Raw genomic sequence first — 18,819 nt, forward strand, 5'->3', positions numbered from 1 at the left:
TACATACCTTATAGGTGTAATATGTATATGTATAATGAATAAATGTAAAGACTGCAAACATGCATCAAGATACTAGAAGTAGCAGAAATTAAATAGACCTAAGCTTAGAGGTGACCTTCTGTAGGTGCAGTATTAAAGCTTCTGTGTGATCATAAGCATTAATATGTGGATGAATCAACTCATAGTCCACAATTTCATGCAGGTGTTCTTTGGCACATTACAATTTGTTAGGAATTATAAAGTGTTGTGGGATTCAATTTACAGTAGACATCAATCTGGATGGTGACATTTCCATCAAAACAACCAAGGGAAAGAGAGACTCTTTGCTAATAGCCCCATTTTTAGACCATTTTAGTGAGATGAGACTCAGGTCCTTGCTTCAGTGAACTCTTTTTTTGGTTATACAAATGCATATTGCACCAAAGCAATTGAGAGGCTTAGTCTGTAATAGCAAATAGTTCTTTGTGTTCTGAAGCACTATTGAAATTGAAGTCCTTGACTGGAGAAAGGTAAAACAGCATTTTATATGTTCATCTCTTCTGCTGGGGGAAGCTGGAGGCATTGTGTGTGTCTGATGCTTCCGTAGTGGGGCCTCATTTTCTGACAGCTTTCTGGTTTTGGTCTTTTGAGAGGCATTTTATTAAGTAGAACATTTCCACAAAATGAGAAAATAATTTGCTGCCTACTTGTTTTCTTATTCTAGTTGGAAAAAAATAATGTTTACATGGCTTTGTCTGCCAGTTAATGCCTGATTATGCAACGTTACGTGATGTAATGTGACTTTTTATTACATTGGAGGTAGAGTTAATGCACTATGAAATTCCTGTCTTTGCATTTCAAAACTCCACCATGATGTTATGTGAATACTGTTTTTAACATAATTCCCCTTGGATACTTTATGCAAAAATTGAGGGTAGTTTTATATTTCTTTAAAACCATTTAAGAGCAGCATTGGCCATTGCACAACACTGAAGAAGTGAAATTATATTTATTTCAGGTAACAAAACCTTTACCACTCATGCACTGAGTTTTTATTACTCTGTGTTAACAGTTAACCTTTAGTTTGTTTTAGTGTTGTCAGACTGACTGTTGGTCAATCAAGAATAATAAATCCTTCAAATCCCTTTGTGATCAGAGCAGAAAAAGATGAACAAGTAGGCAGGCAGCAAACATCAGATTAGGTGGTGGATGATTCCAGCAAGGGCATGAGCAAGCATCAGAATTATCTAGTAACAAAGGGAAGTTCTGTAAATATTTCCTCCATGTAAAGAACAGGTGGGTTGAGTCTAGCAGGATGTAAAGTGCCCACCAAAGCCACCCTGTCACTCCTCAGATAGACAGGGGAGAGAAAATACAATAAAAGGCTCATGGGTTGAGATAAGGACGGGGTGTCTTTCATCAAAAACAAACTCGACTTGGGGAAATTAGTCTAATTTATGATTAATCAAATCAGAGTAGGGTAATGAGAAATAAATCCCAGACCGTAAGCTATCTCCCACACACACCCCTCCCTTTGTCTTAGCCTTAACTTTACTTCCAATTTCTCCACCTCCTCCTCTGCAGCAGCACAGTGGGATGAGGAATGGGGGTTGCAATCAGTTCATCACACAATTGTCTTGGCTACTTCTTCCTCTGCAGGGGCAGGACTCCTCACAGTCTTTCCTTGCTCCATTGTCAGGTCCCTTTCATGGGAGGCAGTCCTCCATGAGCTTCTCCAACACAAGTTCTTCCCTTGAGCTGCAGTTCTTCTTTAGCTACTCCAGCATGAGTCCCTCCCACAGGGTGTAGTCCTTCAGGACAGACTGCTTCAGTGTGGACTCCCCTCTACAGGAGTCCACAGATCCTACCAGAAGCCTGCTCCAGTGCAGGCTTCCCAGAGTCACAGTCTCCTTTGGGCATCCACTTGCTCTGACATCAAGTCCTCTATAGATTGCAGGGGGACAGCCAGCCTCACCATGGTCTTCACCAGGGACTGCAGGGAAATCTCTGCTCCAGCACTTGGAGCACCTCCAACTCTTCACGAACCTTGGTGTGTGCAGAGTTGTTTCTTTTATATATTCTCACTCCCCTCTCTGGCTAAAATTGCTGTTGTTAGCAACTTTTTTCCCTTCTGAGATATGTTAGCCCAGATACACTGTGGCTGTCACTGATGGGTTTGGCCTTGGCCAGCAGCAGGTCCATCTTGGAGCTGGCTGGCATTCACTCTTTTGGGCACAGGTGAAGCTTCTGCCGGTTTCTCAGAGAAGCTACCCCTGTAGCCCACTCACTACCAAAACCTTGCCATGCAAACCCAATACAGCAGCAAACATCAAATTAGGTGATTGATGATTCCATCAAGGGGCAAAATGAGTTGTTCACAAGCATCAGAGTTATATAGCAGCAAAGAGAACTTACATAAATACTTCCTCCATTTAAAGAACTATCTGCTACCAGTGAGACCTACTGGATCATGTCAAAGAACATAAATCAGGCAAACAATGACAGCAGAATGCACAGATTTTCAGACCATTTAATTTTTACTTAATTTTTTAAATTAAAAAAAATCATTATTTCAATCTGATAGTTCTCATCCAAACACCTTGCAAGCATTTGGCTTTTCTTTGTGTCACTCATAGGTTATTCTCTTTGGGATTTAATTTAAACATTCGTAGCATCACTATTAGGATTTTGTATGATCAGTGTCTAGGTTCTAATTTAAATGTCCAGAGACTCAGATAAATTTGATAGAACCATTAACAATTTTATAAAGTGCCCTTCCCTCCTCCCCTTCTTTCCCAAAGAAAGGAATCGGATGGAGAGAGAGAGAGAGAGAGAAGTAAGCGCACCCAAATAAATCAATCTCACTTGATTTGGAAGTTAAAAAGTTTAACAATAACTTAAAAGAGGTATCTGAGGTAAGGAAGTTACAGTGGATATAGGGAAGGGAAAAGCAAAATACAAAAGGTATAAATACAACCCGAGATTGTGATGGTGGCTTTGTCTGCCTCGTGGGTGATGGCCACGTGGTATGGTGGTATGCAGGGAGCGGAGTGATGCAGATTGGTGCAGAGAGAGAGAAGAACAGGAAGTCCCCCTGCCTTTATGGGACAGGAAGGGGGGAGTGGGCTAACCATCACCTGGTAGCGTTCAGACCCACCCCTGGGGAGTGGTCAAGACAAGGGTCAGGTTCAGGGTTACTCCCCCTGGAGCGTTAACCCTATGCAATCAGTTTTAAATGAATGGCAAACTAATAAAAAAGGGATTGCTTCTGCAGAGAAGCATTAAGCAGCCTTCCTTTGCACAGAATCTCCATGGGATCAAAGCTGGTTGTATGATATAAACATCCCTCTATGGAGTGTGTTTCCAATGACAGGTACATCACTGCTGTCAGATATGATGTACATTACACACCTGTGGTATTTGAAAAGATTAATTTGGGCATTGTTTGATTCAGAATATTTTATACTCTCTGCAGTTGGTTGTGTTGCCTTTAAAATGAAACAGTTACAATACTGGAAAGGTGATTGGCCTCTAGTAGTGTTCATGCTGATGTGCTAGAATGTCTGCCATATCAAGTGTAAAAGTAATGGATTCCATACTTTGGTTAGTATAAAAGTAAATACCAGAGTTTTAAATGTAGTACGAATGGAACTATAGTCATATTCAAAAGAAGTTACTCTGTAAATGAAATTGCCTTGACTGGCTTTCATAAAAATGTACAATTGTTTCTCTCTCTAAATATTATAGGAAAGGGAAAAAAATGAACACTTAGGACCATGATGGTGCATTTGAAGCAAGCTTTTGGTTACCATGTAAATAAATATGGCAGTTAACAGGATGTATACATGTTTTGATCAAGTATTTATTTTAACCGAGTTACTTTGTTTCAATGTCCACCATTGTTTTGCAGTACCAGTGGTAAAGCAGACTTGGGAAAGAGAAACTGCCCTTATTGAATACTACAGTGACTATGCAGACCTCTCCATTCCTACTATAGATTTAGGCATACCTAACACTGACAGAGGTGAGCTATTAACTGCTGTTGTGTAAATAGCTGTCTGAAGTTGGTAAATGTGTGTGGCATTATGGCATGTATGTTTCATATGTAGTACATAACTTCTGAATTTTGAATTTCTGTGGCACAGTTGTGCAGCCTAAACTAAAGGAGATCTTTTGCCACAGAGGAAATGGGTGGAGAGTGCAGCTCATCTGTTGTTAACAGTCTTAAAGATTAGTGTATTAACTGTAAGTAAAATTTGCAAGAGAATTCAAAAGTCCATCCCAAAAGGGGACAGGACAGCTGCCTCACAACTAGACTCAGCTGCTCAAGGCCTCATCCAACCTGGCCTTGAACACCCTCAGGGAGGAGACATTCACAACCTTCCTGGGTAACTTATTCCGGAGTCTCATTACCCTCATATTGAGTAGCTTCTTCTTTAGATCCAGTCTAAGCTTACTCTCCCTCAGCTTGAAGCCATTCTCCCTTGTACTATTGCTGGACACCCTTATGAAAAGTTCCTCTCCAGCCTTCCTGTGGGATCCCTTCAGATGTTGGAAGGCAGCTACAAGGTGGCCCCAGGGTCTTCTCTTCTCCGGGCTGAACAACCCCAGCTCACTCAGCGTGTTCTCATAGCAGAGGTGTTCCAGCCCTTGGACCATCTTTGTGGCCCTTGCTCCAACAAATAAGTGTTGGAGCAGAGTGAAAGATTTGATTAAACTTGCACCTCAGATGTTTTGCCAAGTCATTTCCAAAATGCTTTGCGTAGTGCAGTAAAATATTTACTTAAGAATTCTTTATTACAAAATCTCATTTTATTTACAGCTGTATTCTGTTATTTCTCTTCATTTAGGTCACTGTGGGAAAACTTTTGCCATTTTGGAAAGGTTTTTGAATCATAGCTCTCCCAGAATTCCTTGGCTAGTCATAGTGGATGATGACACACTGATAAGGTATACATCACAGCACCTCAGGAATCACCACAGTTCACGTCAGTAGGAGTTTTAGCAGCATTCACCTCTTCTGTATTTAAGAGATACAGATGGCTTATTATTTATATAGCTTTATATTGCCATAAGGAAAAAAAAAAGTTACTTTTGGCATTTCTTGACTAATATTAAGAACAATGTAATCTTGTGAGTTGATAGATGTTCTTCTGTAATCCTGTAGCCTGAATGTGATCTCCTGTTGTGATTCTTCAGCATAGGTTTCTTTGATGTTATTGGTTGTAGGCACTTGATAATACACTTTCCAAGATGTGTTCCTCACATACTTGTGTTGTAAGACAGGTTCCATAAGCTAAGTTGTTGGAGCCACCTAGAACAGTTGTCCATGGACTTACCTTTATTAGAAAGTAAGTTCCCATTCACATGAAAACTATGCAGTGTGAGCAAAATAAGGCACAGTGATCAACCAGCAGGTGATGAATACGAGAAGTAATAGTTCAGGACAATACATTAAATCATGTGCAGAAGAATTTGGAAGAGGCTACAATTGTACATAAAGCCATACTTGTATAATGAAATCCACCTTTTTAGTTTTCAATTCATGGGGAGAAAAGATAGTTTGCAAAAATTGTACCATTGCTCAGAAGAAATAACCATGAGGTGTGACAGTTTTGCTGAGAAACATTGCCTGCTGCAGAAAGAACTTTTAAGCTTGTTCATTGTTTAGCAGTCCTCTCTCACAGCAAAGTTCAGTTCAACAGTTTGTATGTCTGTTTTTTGTAGACTTTCTGAATTGCTCGTCTAATTTTTATGCTTTGTACTGGACTGTCACTTAAGCTAGCACTGTCTGCTTCAGAAGGAGCCTCCCTGTGATTTGTAAACTTTTCTTTTTTGATGGATTTTCATACTGTAGTATCTCCAGACTCCGAAAATTACTCAGCTGCTATGACCCAAACGAAGCAGTGTTTCTTGGAGAACGTTATGGCTATGGCTTGGGAACAGGAGGATACAGTTACATCACTGGTGGAGGAGGGTAATTTATTTCAACTCCTACTGAGATCTACATCAGTCCCTGCTTTGAGTGAAAATGGTTTGAATGACAGCGCTGTCGTGAAGGAGGCACACAAAACTGGAGGCTAACAGCCGCTGATTTGTTGCAGTTAAATCTGCTCTCCTTCCAGCACAATCAAATTACAGATTTGGGCTTTGGTTGGGAAAATGCTGGTGCAAAATGTGCGCACAACTCTCTCATGAAAGGAAAATCTCCCACGGATGCATATATTTATCCGTACTCACCAAGGACTGGGGAGGTGTGAGGTTCCTTGGGATCTGTTTTAAAGGGGCAAAGCTGTGAGCTGTAGAAGCTGCTTCTGTGGAGCAAGAGCCAGAGAGTTCTTCTCCATGCAGAACTCCATTTATACCCATGTTGGTTTGACTGTGGTCTGTTCTCAATGAGTTCGTTCTCCAAGCAAACAGAAGGACCTTAGACTTGGGGGCACCAGAAATAAAAAACTGGTAAAAATGGTCTCCTTACAAGCCTCACCTCAAGGTCCTGCCTGGGTAGGGGTGGTTGCAACTGCCACAAGCATAGATTATTTTCAATAGAAAGAGTGGTGTTTCCTAGTACAATTAAAATGTAATGGTGCTCAAGGGCCTAAATGTCCTAACTAGTAAGAGGTTGTGCTGCCTATCAGGAATGGATTTGTAGAGCCAACAGTTGAGGGTGGCATGTGTTTCAGGAGGAGTCCTTTTGGCTTGACTGGTTCTGTAAACTGGATGCCTATTACCAGTTATCTGCATCACTGTTCTCCTTTTGGCTTGCCTGGTTCTGTGTGCTGGGTGCCTATTATCAGTTATCTGCAGCACATGTTCTTCTGACACAGAATCACAGAATATGTGCCTGAAAGAGACCTCAAAAATCATCCAGTCCAACTTTTGAGCCAGCACTGAAGGGTCAAGACTAAACTATGCTCCTAGGCACCAGGTCTACACACTGTTTGAGCACATCCAGGGTTGGTGACTGCAGCATTTCCCTCAGCAGACCATTCTGTTGTTTGATAATCCTTTCAGTGAAGAAATATGTCCTAATATCCAGCCTAACCCTCCCCTGGTGCAGCTTGTAACCATTTCTTCTAGTCCTGTTGCTTGCCACCAAGGAGAAGAGGCTGCCCCCTCCTTGCTCCAACCCTCCTTCAGGTAGCTGTAGAAAGCAGTGAGGTCTCCCCTCAGTCTTCTTTCCTCCAGACTGAACAACCCCAGCTCCTTTAGATGCTCCTTATAAACCATGTGCTTCAGGCCCTTCATGAGCCTTGGTGCCCTTCTCTGGACACAGGATAACACAAAGGATTACAGGATATTAGGGGTTGGAAGGGACCCAAAGAGGTCATTGAGTCCAACTCCCCTGCCAGAGCAGGACTGTACATACAATCTAGCTCAGGTCACAGAGGAACATATACAGACAGGCCTTGAAAGTCTCCAGAGGAGACTCCACAACCTCTCTGGGGAGCCTGTTCCAGTGCTCTGTGACCCTTACAGTAAAGAAGTTCCCCCTTTTGTTGAGGTGGAACCTCCTTTGCTGCAGTTTATATCCCTATATCCTTGTCCTGTCACATAAAGCGAGTGAGCAGAGCCTGTCCCACTTCTCCTGACACCCAGCCCTCAGATATTTATAAACATTTATTAAATCCCCTCTCAGTCTTCTCCAGACTAAAAAGCCCCAGGTCCTGCAGCCTCTCCTCCTAAGGCAGTGTTCCAGTCCCCTAATCATCCTCGCCCTCCACTGGACTCAGGCAGTTCCCTGTCCCTCTTAAACTGGGGAGCCCAAAACTGAATGCAGTACTCAAGATGGGATCTCACCAGGGCAGAGTAGAGGGGGAGGAGAACCTCCCTTGATCTACTGGACACGCTCCTCTTAATGCAGCCCAGGATCCCATTGGCCTTTTTGGCCACACTCCAGAACCTCAATACTCTTTCTATAGTGAGGGGCCCAGAACTGAACGCAGTACTTGAGGTGTGGCCTCACCAGTACTGAGTACAGGTGGATGGTCACCTCTGTTTCTGCTGGCCACAGTGTTTCTAATACAATCCAGGATGCCATTGGCTTTCTTGGCAACATGGGCACACATCATGCAGCCTTTTTTCATCTGATAGAATTCATTCTGTGTGCTTGGAGACCATCTTACTGTGTGATTTAAAGTGTAGTAAACAGAGACAGTTGGGACAACTGCTTTAAAAATGCCCTTGCGATCCAAACTGTTAAGGAGTTTGCAGGAGAGCGAGAAGCAGCACACCTGGTGACACAAATTGTCACAATGGAAATGTCTGTTCCAGTTTTCTTCCTGTGTCTGAGCATGGACAAAAATGGCCTTGATTGTCCTTTTGGTTTTGAACTTCATGTGATGATCTATGGAGATTTAAGGAATAAGTATTTAAGGAATGACAGTTCAGGTTTAGAGTTCTTTTCATTGAATTGCTACATGATAACTAACTGGACAGTAGATCTGAGTAAAATAGATGAGAATAGCCATTTGAAGTCCTAGCCAAATTTAGGAGGAATTGTAAGCTGCAGTAAAAATGGTGGGTAGCTAACTATTTGTTTGGAATAACAGCAATTGGCATAATTGGTGTAATTAATATTCATTATATAAAGTAATTACCTTACAGAAAACACTTCTTGCACTACTTGTCAATACTGAAAGTTTAACATTTCAGGTATTTTGTACCAGAGGACTACATTTTTTTTCTTTCTGTTTTATATAATTTAGTAATGTGTACTAATTCCAGCCATTTGTCTTCTCTAGTAGTTGTTGTCTTTTGTATTTTAATTTGCTGTTTGTTTATCCAGGATGGTTTTCAGCAGAAGAGCTGTTCAGAAGCTGCTTGCTAGCAAATGCCGATGTTACAGCATGGACGCGCCTGATGATATGGTCCTTGGGATGTGTTTCAGTGGCTTAGGAATCCCCATAACACATAGTCCACTTTTCCATCAGGTCAGACAGTTATTTTTTTACTCATATTTAAAATATGTTTCATTCTTTTAAGTATGGCCATAAACCAGAACTCATAAATACTGCAAACTCATGGATATTGCAGACTTGGTCGATATCTAATAGCAGTAACCAAGATGCTGCTGTTGTACCTATTTCTCTCCAGAACAGGTTTGATCAAGTAATGTGCTAGTTTGAAGCAAGCTGGAATGTTTTGGTAAAAGAACTAGATAATGGGCAGTGAAAAAGTAAACATGGTTGTCTCTTCTCTCACAGTCACGCTGAGACCTCTGGGGAGAAGAAGTAAACACTCTCCATTTTGTCTTTCATTCTGCCTTTGCCTTCAGACCTAGTCACATCTCCTTAACCCCACTGCCACTAACCTTCCTTCTTAACCTCTTGGCTGCACCTCTATTCTTCCTGGGAACTGGGGTAAGGTTGAGAGGGGCCGGGGAAGGTGTTGGGGTGGTTTGAGAGCCCCTCCTGGGCACTCAGGTTTCTGGGAGGGGAGTTGTGCTTCTGTATTGTTTATCCTTTGTATGTTTCTGTATATAACTGTATATATTGTAAATAGCTGCTTGTATATTTGCTGCTGTAAAATAAATAGCTTCATTTGTATTCCTGGAGGCCTTTCTGAGTTAGATGGGGCAATTCCAAAAAAGTGGGGGGGGCGGGTAAGAGCCCAAACCATCACAAGTAAGAAAGAATATTCCCAAGCATGGCTTACTACAATGCTTTAATAGTTTGTAAGATACTGCTTGAATAGTTTGTAAGATATTTCAGTTACCTTTGTGACTACACTTCATGAAAAATGCAGAGGTGGGAACTTTAAAAAACAAATAACATTTAGAGCCACATACTTTGAATATTTGTGGTATGTCATCTAAAAAAAGAAGAAGAACCCCCAAAACACAATGAAACAAAACAAACAAAGCCCCACACCACAATACTTTTTTACTTCAGATAATGGAGACTGAAATTTTTCAGTATGTTTTCTCTACTTTGCCATTTTTCTATGGATTCAGTGTTTACTATTCTGAAATACCTCATTAGTGAAGACAAAAAAAGTACAATTATTTCCAGAACTGTTGCTTTTGCAGTGGATTCTGAAGAATAGTGCAAGTATGATGAAATTACCCTCTGCTGATCTTCGGAGGCCTGTTCCAACCTAAACCATTCTATGATTCTGTGCTAGCACAAGGGGGAAAAAATGTTGTTGTATATTCTCTCATTTGGGAGAAGTGGATTGGAATAGATTTGAATCTTCTTTCTGCCTTCCAGACTATTTAGTGGTCCAAGTGTAGTGTCACAGTGGAAAATGTGATATATTTGGTCCCAGAGAGATTTGCTGCTTCATAAACTAAAACATTTTTACCTTCCTCCCATGGCATTAAAGAGAAGAAGCACTTAGGATTTTTCCCAAACATTGCACATCTTTTTCTTTTAAGTCAGCATTTAAATTAATGTAATGTTCAGTGTTTTTCAAATGCTAACATAGTTTAAAATCTGTGAGACCTGTGTATCTAAATATAAGCTCAGATTAAGATAGCAGACTGCTTGAGAATTAGTAAATTGCCATGGAATTTGAAGTTGCTGTTGGGCAGTGGGGGGGATGTTTGGTATGTAAATTATCAGCTTCTCCTATATTAAAATTATCTTCCTGATTGCATGTACTATTTAGAGAAATGGGAATCATAGAATCATAGAATCAACCAGGTTGGAAGAGACCTCCAAGATCATCCAGTCCAACCTAGCACCCAGCCCTAGCCAGTCAACTAGACCATGGCACCAAGTCTTTTCTTGAACACCTCCAGGGACGGTGACTCCACCACCTCCCTGGGCAGCCCATTCCAATAGCAAATCACTCTCTGGCAACAACTTCCTCCTAACATCCAGCCTAGACCTCCCCTGGCACCACTTGAGACTGTGTCCCCTTGTTCTGTTGCTGGTTGCCTGGGAGAAGAGACCAACCCCCACCTGGCTACAACCTCCCTTCAGGTAGTTGTAGACAGCTATGAGGTCACCCCTGAGCCTTCTCTTCTCCAGGCTAAACAACCCCAGCTCCCTCAGACTCTCCTCATAGGGTTTGTGTTCCAGGCCCCTCACCAGCTTTGTTGCCCTTCTCTGGACACCTTCCAGCACCTCAACATCTCTCCTGAATTGAGGAGCCCAGAACTGGACACAGGACTCAAGGTGTGGCCTGACCAGTGCCGAGTACAGGGGAAGAATAACCTCCCTTGTCCTACTGACCAAGAATGCATTATCCAACATTTAATTCCTTGTCCATACAAAAAAATCCTATGTTTCCTGCTTTGTTAGTCATCACTACCTCCTTTAAGTACAGAAAGCAAGTAACACATCCTATAAAATCAACAGAGATATTGAATGATTTGTACTTCCACAAGTGTTTAAAAACAACACAAACCCACCTAACTAAAGGAGACTCAGGAAGGACAGAACAGAACTCATTTTACAGGTGCGTAGGAACAGCCCTTATACAACAAAACCAAGCAATTCCTTGTAATCCTTGATGGTGTGCATTTGATACTGAATCACTCTGAAAGTGAAACCCCAGCGGTTTGATTTTGCACGCAGAAAATGACACTGGAATTGTGATTCATCTTCTCTATTTCTTGTAACAAATTCTATTGTCACTTGCCTCAAACAGAAATTAATCCTAAAGAGCAAACTTGTGTGTGTTTATTCTACAGATTCCACTGCTATGCAGCAAACAGTTTTACAAATGACAGGAACAAAATTTGGATTTTCTGTCAACCAGAAAATTATTTTCCAAAGACTTAGCTGAAATGTTATGGTGGACAATCTTCCTTGAAGTACATAAATCCAAGACTGTACTGTGTATATATTATGAAACAGAAGTAAATGCATCTTTATGCTTAGAATGTCTGCTTGCTCACTCTTCCACTGCTTTCCTGTTTGCTTACATGCCAGGTATGTCACAGAATGTTAGGAGTTGGTTGGACCTCAAAAGATCATCAAGTCCAACCCCCCTGCCAGAGCATGATCAGTTAGAGTTGGTCACAGAGGAATGCGTCCAGGCAGGTTTTGAATGTCTCCAGAGAAGGAGACTCCACAACCTCTCTGGGCAGCCTTTTCCAGCATTCTGCCACTCTCACAATGGAAAAGTTTTTCCTTATGTTCACATCGAACCTCCTCTGCTCCAGCTTGTGGTGGTTTGGGTGTTCCCCGCCCCCTACACACTTTAGAAGTACCCAGACTAGACTCAGACGGCTCTGGGAATATAAATGAAGCTATTTATTTACAGCAGCACAATGTACAAGCAGATATTTACAGTATATACAGTTATAGACAGAAATATACAAGGTAAAGGTAATACAGAAACACAACTCCCCTCCCAGAAATCTGAGTCCCCAGGAGGGGCTCTCAACCACCCCTGCACCTTCCCCCTGCCCCCCTCAACCTTACCCCAGTCCTAAGGAAGAATAGAGGTTCAGCCAAGAGGTTAAGAAGCGAAGGTGAGGTTAAGGAGATGCAGCTCAGTCAAAGCCCAGCCCGAGAATGCCGACAAAAACGGTGAGAGTGTTATCTAATGTTTACCTTCTTCTTGTTCAGCAAGACTCTGAGGGAAGGAGACATCACCATTGTTTTCCTCTCACAGCCTATGATCTAGTTTTTCTCACCAAAACATTCTAGCCTGCTTCAAACTAGCACACAGCTTCACCCACTGCCCCCTGTCCTGTCATTGGACATCACTGAGAAGAGCCTGACTCTCCTCTCCCAACACTTGTCCTTCATATTTGTAACCTTTACTGAGGTCACCCCACAGTCTCCTCTAAGCAAAGAGCCACAGCTCCCTCAGCCTTTCCTCATAAGGGAGATGTTCCACTCCCTTAATCATCATTGTGGTTCTGCACTGGACTCTTTCAAGCAGCTCCATGTCCTTGAACTGAGTGGCCCAGAACTGGATACACTATTCCAGATGCAGCCTCACCAGGTTACATGTTCTGTAACCTTTTCTAGAAGATTTTGGCTCATTAAAAACAGGAACCTTCCCATGTTGAGTGTCAGCCAGAGTTGTAGTCTTAAAAATATAAAATCTGCAAAAGCAACATAGTTGGATTTTGTAGAATTCCAAATACAAATTCTCACACAAAAGAAGAAAAAAGATAATGAGAATCCATTTCATAAAAGGTAAGGAAAAAGAAATTCAAGGATTCTGTATCTTAAGGTCAACTGCCTATAAGTGGCACAATTCTTAGAAAGCAATGCAAAAGAAATTACAGTTACTGGAGCAGGTCTCACTCTCAGAGAGTTATGAAAACAGCAACATTTTGTCTGTAGCTCAATAAAGAGCTGATTGATTTTCAAACAGCAAAAATCTTTCAGCTCAGATATCTGAAAACAGTTTCTATTCAAACTAAATTCTTCAGATTTTTGAAACCTGCATGTTCATTAAAGTTGGTTTCATTCGAAAGTCTTGAGGGAGGTAGGCTCCCTCTTGGATTTCTCCAGTGGAATTTTTAAAAATAACCACTCTGTGCTTAAATGTCAAAGAGGAAAACAACAGCACATACTCACATTTCTTAGTTGTGCTGCCTGATTTATCATCAGGAGTGCGTGCAGAACTGCATGAAGAACATGGTGTGCAGAACTGATTAATACCACCATGGGTAGGCAAAGTCCACAGTCACAGAATCACAGAATTAACCAGTTTAGAAAAGAACTTGAGATCATCAAGTCCTACCTTTAACCAGCACCTTCTAATTAACGAAACCATGGCACTATGTGTCTTATCCACTCTCCTTTAAAACACCTCCAGGGACAGTGACCCCACCATCTCCATGGGTAGTCCATTCCAATGGCAAATCACTCTTCCTGTGGAGAACTTCTTAGCATCCAGCCTAAAGCTGCTCTGGCACAGTTTGAGACTGTGTGCTCTTGTTCTGTCACTAGATAGCGGGGAGAAGAGACCAACCCCCACCTGGCTACAATCTCCTTTCAGGTAGTCTTAGCAAACAATAATGTCTCCCCTGAGCCTCCTCTGGCCTGAACAACCTCAGCTCCCTCAGCCTCTCCTAGTAGGGCTTCTGCTCCAGCCCCTCATCAGCCTTGGACGTGTTCAAGCACCTCAACACCTTTTTTAAACTGAGGGTCCCAGAACTGGACACAGTACTCAAGATGTGGCCTAACCAGTGCTAGGCCACATTAACAATGTTAAGTCAGTTACTAGCTTAGGCATCAAATCTCATTCAGTCTCCACTCAGTTTTCTTCTTGTGTTTTACATCTAGAAAAAAAAACCCAGTGTGTTTTCCTTCAATCAATTTCTTTTTTACAAAGACTCTGTTTACAGTGGAAATACCTAGTTATTTTACCAGGGACCACTACAGCTCTTTGTATAATGATGCACTTACGTGCCATTAAACTGTCAGAGGAAATGAAACATGCCTGGTGCATTAAGAAGTCAACTCTATTGTGTAACTGTGTTGTAATTCTGCTTTTTTTTAATGTATATATATAACCTGGTAAAGAGTAACACTGCAGTTCCCTGGCACTGCAACACCTGCACTTGGTAACCTTTCTCCATCAGAGAACTTCATATATTTCAGCTGCTTACAGCCTTATTAGGATCCGACAATCACATTGGCTGTGCTGGCAACTTGTTAAAAGGAGGAGCAAGACAATATTTCTAAAAGGCATTTTCTCATTATTGAACCAAACCAGTGTCTTTTAAAAGATACAATACAAACTCAGCAGTGTTCATCTTCCACTTCCTTTCATAGGTTATGACCATTTCATCCTGAGAAATAGGGCAAGTTTGACATTTGCATAATGACTGCAGCCTGAGTCAAAGATGTGGGCAGATGTGGCTGGGTTGGAGGGCAGAAGGGCTCTGCAGCAGGACCTTGACCGCCTGCACAGATGGGCAGAGTCCAGTGGGATGGCATTCAATAGCTCCAAGTGCAGGGTGCTGCACTTTGGCCACAACAACCCCATGCAGAGATACAGGCTGGGGTCGGAGTGGCTGGAGAGCAGCCAGACAGAGAGGGATCTGGGGGTGCTGATTGATACCCGCCTGAACATGAGCCAGCAGTGTGCCCAGGTGGCCAAGAGAGCCAGTGGCATCCTAGCCTGCATCAGGAATGGTGTGGTCAGCAGGAGCAGGGAGGTCATTCTGCCCCTGTATTCTGCACTGGTTAGACCACACCTTGAGTACTGCGTCCAGTTCTGGGTTCTGGGCCCCTCAGTTTAGGAGGGACATTGAGATGCTTGAGCGTGTCCAGAGAAGGGCGACGAGGCTGGGGAGAGGCCTTGAGCACAAGCCCTACGAGGAGAGGCTGAGGGAGCTGGGATTGGTTAGCCTGGAGAAGAGGAGGCTCAGGGGTGACCTTATTGCTGTCTACAACTACCTGAGGGGTGGCTGTGGCCAGGAGGAGGTTGCTCTCTTCTCTCAGGTGGCCAGCACCGGAACAAGAGGACACAGCCTCAAGCTGCGCCAGGGGAAATTCAGGCTGGAGGTGAGGAGAAAATTCTTCACTGAGAGAGTCATTGGACACTGGAATGGGCTGCCCGGGGAGGTGGTGGAGTCACCGTCCCTGGAGCTGTTCAAGGCAGGATTGGACGTGGCACTTGGTGCCATGGTCTAGCCTTGAGCTCTGTGGTAAAGGGTTGGACTTGGTAATCTGTGAGGTCTCTTCCAACCTTGGTGATACTGTGATACTGTGATAATGCCATAATGCCTATCAATTAATTTAATAGAATGATGTCAAAAGCCCTTTGCTGCCATCTTGTATATACATTTTCTCAGTGCTAAGGTGATTTATTCTTTCTTAGGCAAGGCCAGTGGACTACCCAAAAGACTACCTTTCTCACCAAATTCCAGTATCATTTCACAAGCATTGGAACATTGATCCAGTGAAGGTGTATTTCACATGGCTGGCACCAAACACAGAAGAGCCACATAAAGGAGAGCAAGTTGGACATAACAGAGAGGATTTATAAGCAATAGAAGAATGCGATCTGAATGATTAATGTACTGCAGATGAGGGACAGTCACTACTGTGATTTTTGTGGTGTTATTTTGTTCCTGTTTGTCACATTGCTTCAGAGCAATGGAAGAAGGTGCCCAATTGATTTTTTGATTCTTTTGTTAAGCTTGGTTTCCTTCTAAAATGTTCTGGAGTTTTGTATACCAGTGAGTTTGACACACTTTTAAATTGTCTCATACAACTTTATCTCGTTTGAACTTTGAGTCAGCATCAATTTACATTTCCTTCCTTTGTTCTCCCAGAAAGCTGAACTCCTGGTTTTGGGAGCCTAATATTGAACATGTGTTAAACATCTATTGAACATCATCTCTCGCTGACAGAAAACAGCTCTCTAAATTGTTACAGAACAGATTCTTGATAGAGAGCAGACATGAATTTGTTTCTCTGACCAGCCTCTAGATTGTATGAAGACTTTATACTAATTAAAAATAGAAATGTTGTAATTTCTTAAGACAGGTGGACCAAGCACGAACCACTGTTGCACCTTTGATGTGAGGAGTATCATGTTCAAAATGGAAAGGAAAAAAAAAAGTTGAGGACGAGGATTTCTTAAGTGGCCACGGGAGGTCACTGTGGCTCCTTTAGAAACCTGAGTCGCTGTGATCTATTTGGCAAGTATAAATTCGACTCTTAAGGACTTTTGCACACGCCAGTATTTCTGATGTGTGTGTTTCAATAGGACATCGATGCCAGCTTTAAAACGTCAGTAGTATTTCTAATTTATATCATCAAATAATTTTATGTAAAGAGTGATTAATATTTAAAATGTTCTTGGTTTATTTTTTTTTTTTTCTTTGAGTAATTCAGTTTCGTAAAAATGTTTGTACAAAACCTGGCTTTAGAATGTTCTAAACTAATTTTATATTGTACCACTGCTCCTTTTAAGATGACAGCATATGCCTGCTGCATGCTGTCACTTACCTCTGCTCTCTCCATTGTAACCAAATACAGGTTCTTGAAGCCATACTGCTGAAATCATTTATGTTTTGTTTTCTGATGGTAGGTTAAAAAATTGACTCCACTCCAAAGTAATGCAGTACTTGTTCTTAAATCAAAGTAGGGGAACCACTGATTCTTGTTTCAGTAATTACTGAACTTGTGTAAACATTTGTTTGTGAATGTAGCTTGTGGAATGTTAGGCATTTGAATAGCAAGCACATACTCATAATAGATTGAAATTCTCATTAAACAGGAGCAACCCATGTTAATGTCTTTTTACTTCCCACTACCAGTGCCTTAAACAGTAGACATTTTACTGATACCAGGACTGTGTTCTCCAGTATCATGGATAAATTGTTAGTTATGTTGACTGTTTAGAACTGTGAGATCTGAAAGCCGAATAAAAGCATTTTTCTTTTAACCTTTCGTGTCTTCTGCCTCTTTGCAAACCAAGAACAGGATTATTTAAACATTTTGTCACCTGAATAGTACTCTCTGGCCAGTTGTACTGAACTGCAGCTCAAACATTTTTTAAATGTTTTTGGGTTTTTTTGTTGTTGTTGTAATCTGTCCTGACATGCTTTCCTAGAGTAGGTTCATTTTCAGGTCTCTAGTTATGTCCAAATGAAAGATGCTTTTCAAGTGGACACCTCATGTCACTGAGATTCTTCATGCTGTCACAAAAAATATGTCATTATCAAATTCTTCAGAGGTCTTACAACGTAGTCCGATCACTTCCAGCTTCAGACTGGCCCTGGGGAGGCAGAATAGATCAGGCAAAGATGAAGTGGTTTGGGTTCATGCTGTGCTCTACTTGGAGCTTCTATCTTGTTTAGAGATTTGGAACCATATACTCTTTTATTGCTTGCTTTTACTCAGACTTTTACTTCCAGTCTGATAGGTGTAATAGCAACTAGCTTAAAGCCCATATTTTCTCTTGCCATTAGCCCTGAGTTTTACTGCAGGGATTCTGAAGGTATTAGTAAGCCTTACAATTCTGATTTCCCATCTTCATAGTTTTGAAAGCAATGAAGCAGTAATGTGTGCAGGTATTCTGCCCCCAAAAACCTCTGACTTTTGAGACATAACTAATGCTATGCAACCCTAGCATCAGCCTGACAAACAGTGACGTTCTATAAACTAAAAAATTAATGATTTTTTTTTTCCAAGCAGAGAATCCCAGGGGGTTTTTGAAAATGAAGCCTTCTATGTTGAATGTAGCTTTAGGAGACTTAGCAAGACTGTTACTATCTGAAACATAATGACAAAACTACATGTTAATAAACCCACTTGATTTCTAATTAAAATCAAGGGGGTTAGAAATGGTGTCACAGCAAAGCTCACAACTCGCTTTTGTGACAGTCAGATCAAAACAGGACTGTGAAGCTGATAGATTGCTTGAAATCCCCTTTTCTGGGATGTTCCAGAATTGTGGTGTGAATGAAATAATCTGGGAATCATTACTGACTCTTGGTTTTAATGTTTGTAGCATAGAAAACTACTGTGTATTAAGATATGTGTTTCTGGAGTTGTCTTGGTATAATTTGCTTGGTTGGTTAATCTGCTTTCATGGGCCAGAATGTCTTGAAAGACTGGTCCTTCGATACAGCAGAATATGTAAATGGTGAGTGATGAAGTGTTTGAATCCCACATTTGACCACAAATGTGAATGAAGACTGTGAATCTGCATCTGCAGATGGTCCAGGCATGGAGAGACCTGAAAGAAACTGACCTTTGTCTCTTCTTCTGAGAGAAGAAAAAAAGGGCACAAGTCTCAGGCAGCTTGCCAGCTAGGTGACTTTGTTCAGGAAAACTTTGCCCTAACACCAGCTCTAATGAGTCCTGACTTGAACAAGGAGTCCAAATTAATTAATTTTCAGTACCTCAGTTTCTGATGATTTAGCATTTTTGTTACCATGGCTGGAACTAGAATATGTCTCAG

At 41.6% G+C, this 18,819-nt stretch overlaps 1 protein-coding gene across 2 annotated transcripts in view; it reads left to right on the top strand.

Annotated features, from left to right (window-relative positions):
- Positions 1-17,298, top strand: part of B3GLCT (beta 3-glucosyltransferase) — a 67,873-nt gene extending 50,575 nt beyond the window's left edge. For both annotated transcript variants that reach the window (XM_064172745.1, XM_064172754.1), the window contains exons 11-15: positions 3,890-4,003; positions 4,830-4,929; positions 5,837-5,956; positions 8,768-8,912; positions 15,724-17,298. In XM_064172745.1, coding sequence (XP_064028815.1) covers positions 3,890-4,003; positions 4,830-4,929; positions 5,837-5,956; positions 8,768-8,912; positions 15,724-15,891 — 647 coding nt within the window. In that variant the 3' untranslated portion in view covers positions 15,892-17,298. The remainder of the gene's footprint in view (positions 1-3,889; positions 4,004-4,829; positions 4,930-5,836; positions 5,957-8,767; positions 8,913-15,723) is intronic.
- Positions 17,299-18,819: the final 1,521 nt, after the last annotated feature.

This window comes from Pogoniulus pusillus, chromosome 3 (genome assembly GCF_015220805.1).
Source record: "Pogoniulus pusillus isolate bPogPus1 chromosome 3, bPogPus1.pri, whole genome shotgun sequence".
In the NCBI taxonomy this organism is placed as follows: Eukaryota; Metazoa; Chordata; class Aves; order Piciformes; family Lybiidae; genus Pogoniulus; species Pogoniulus pusillus.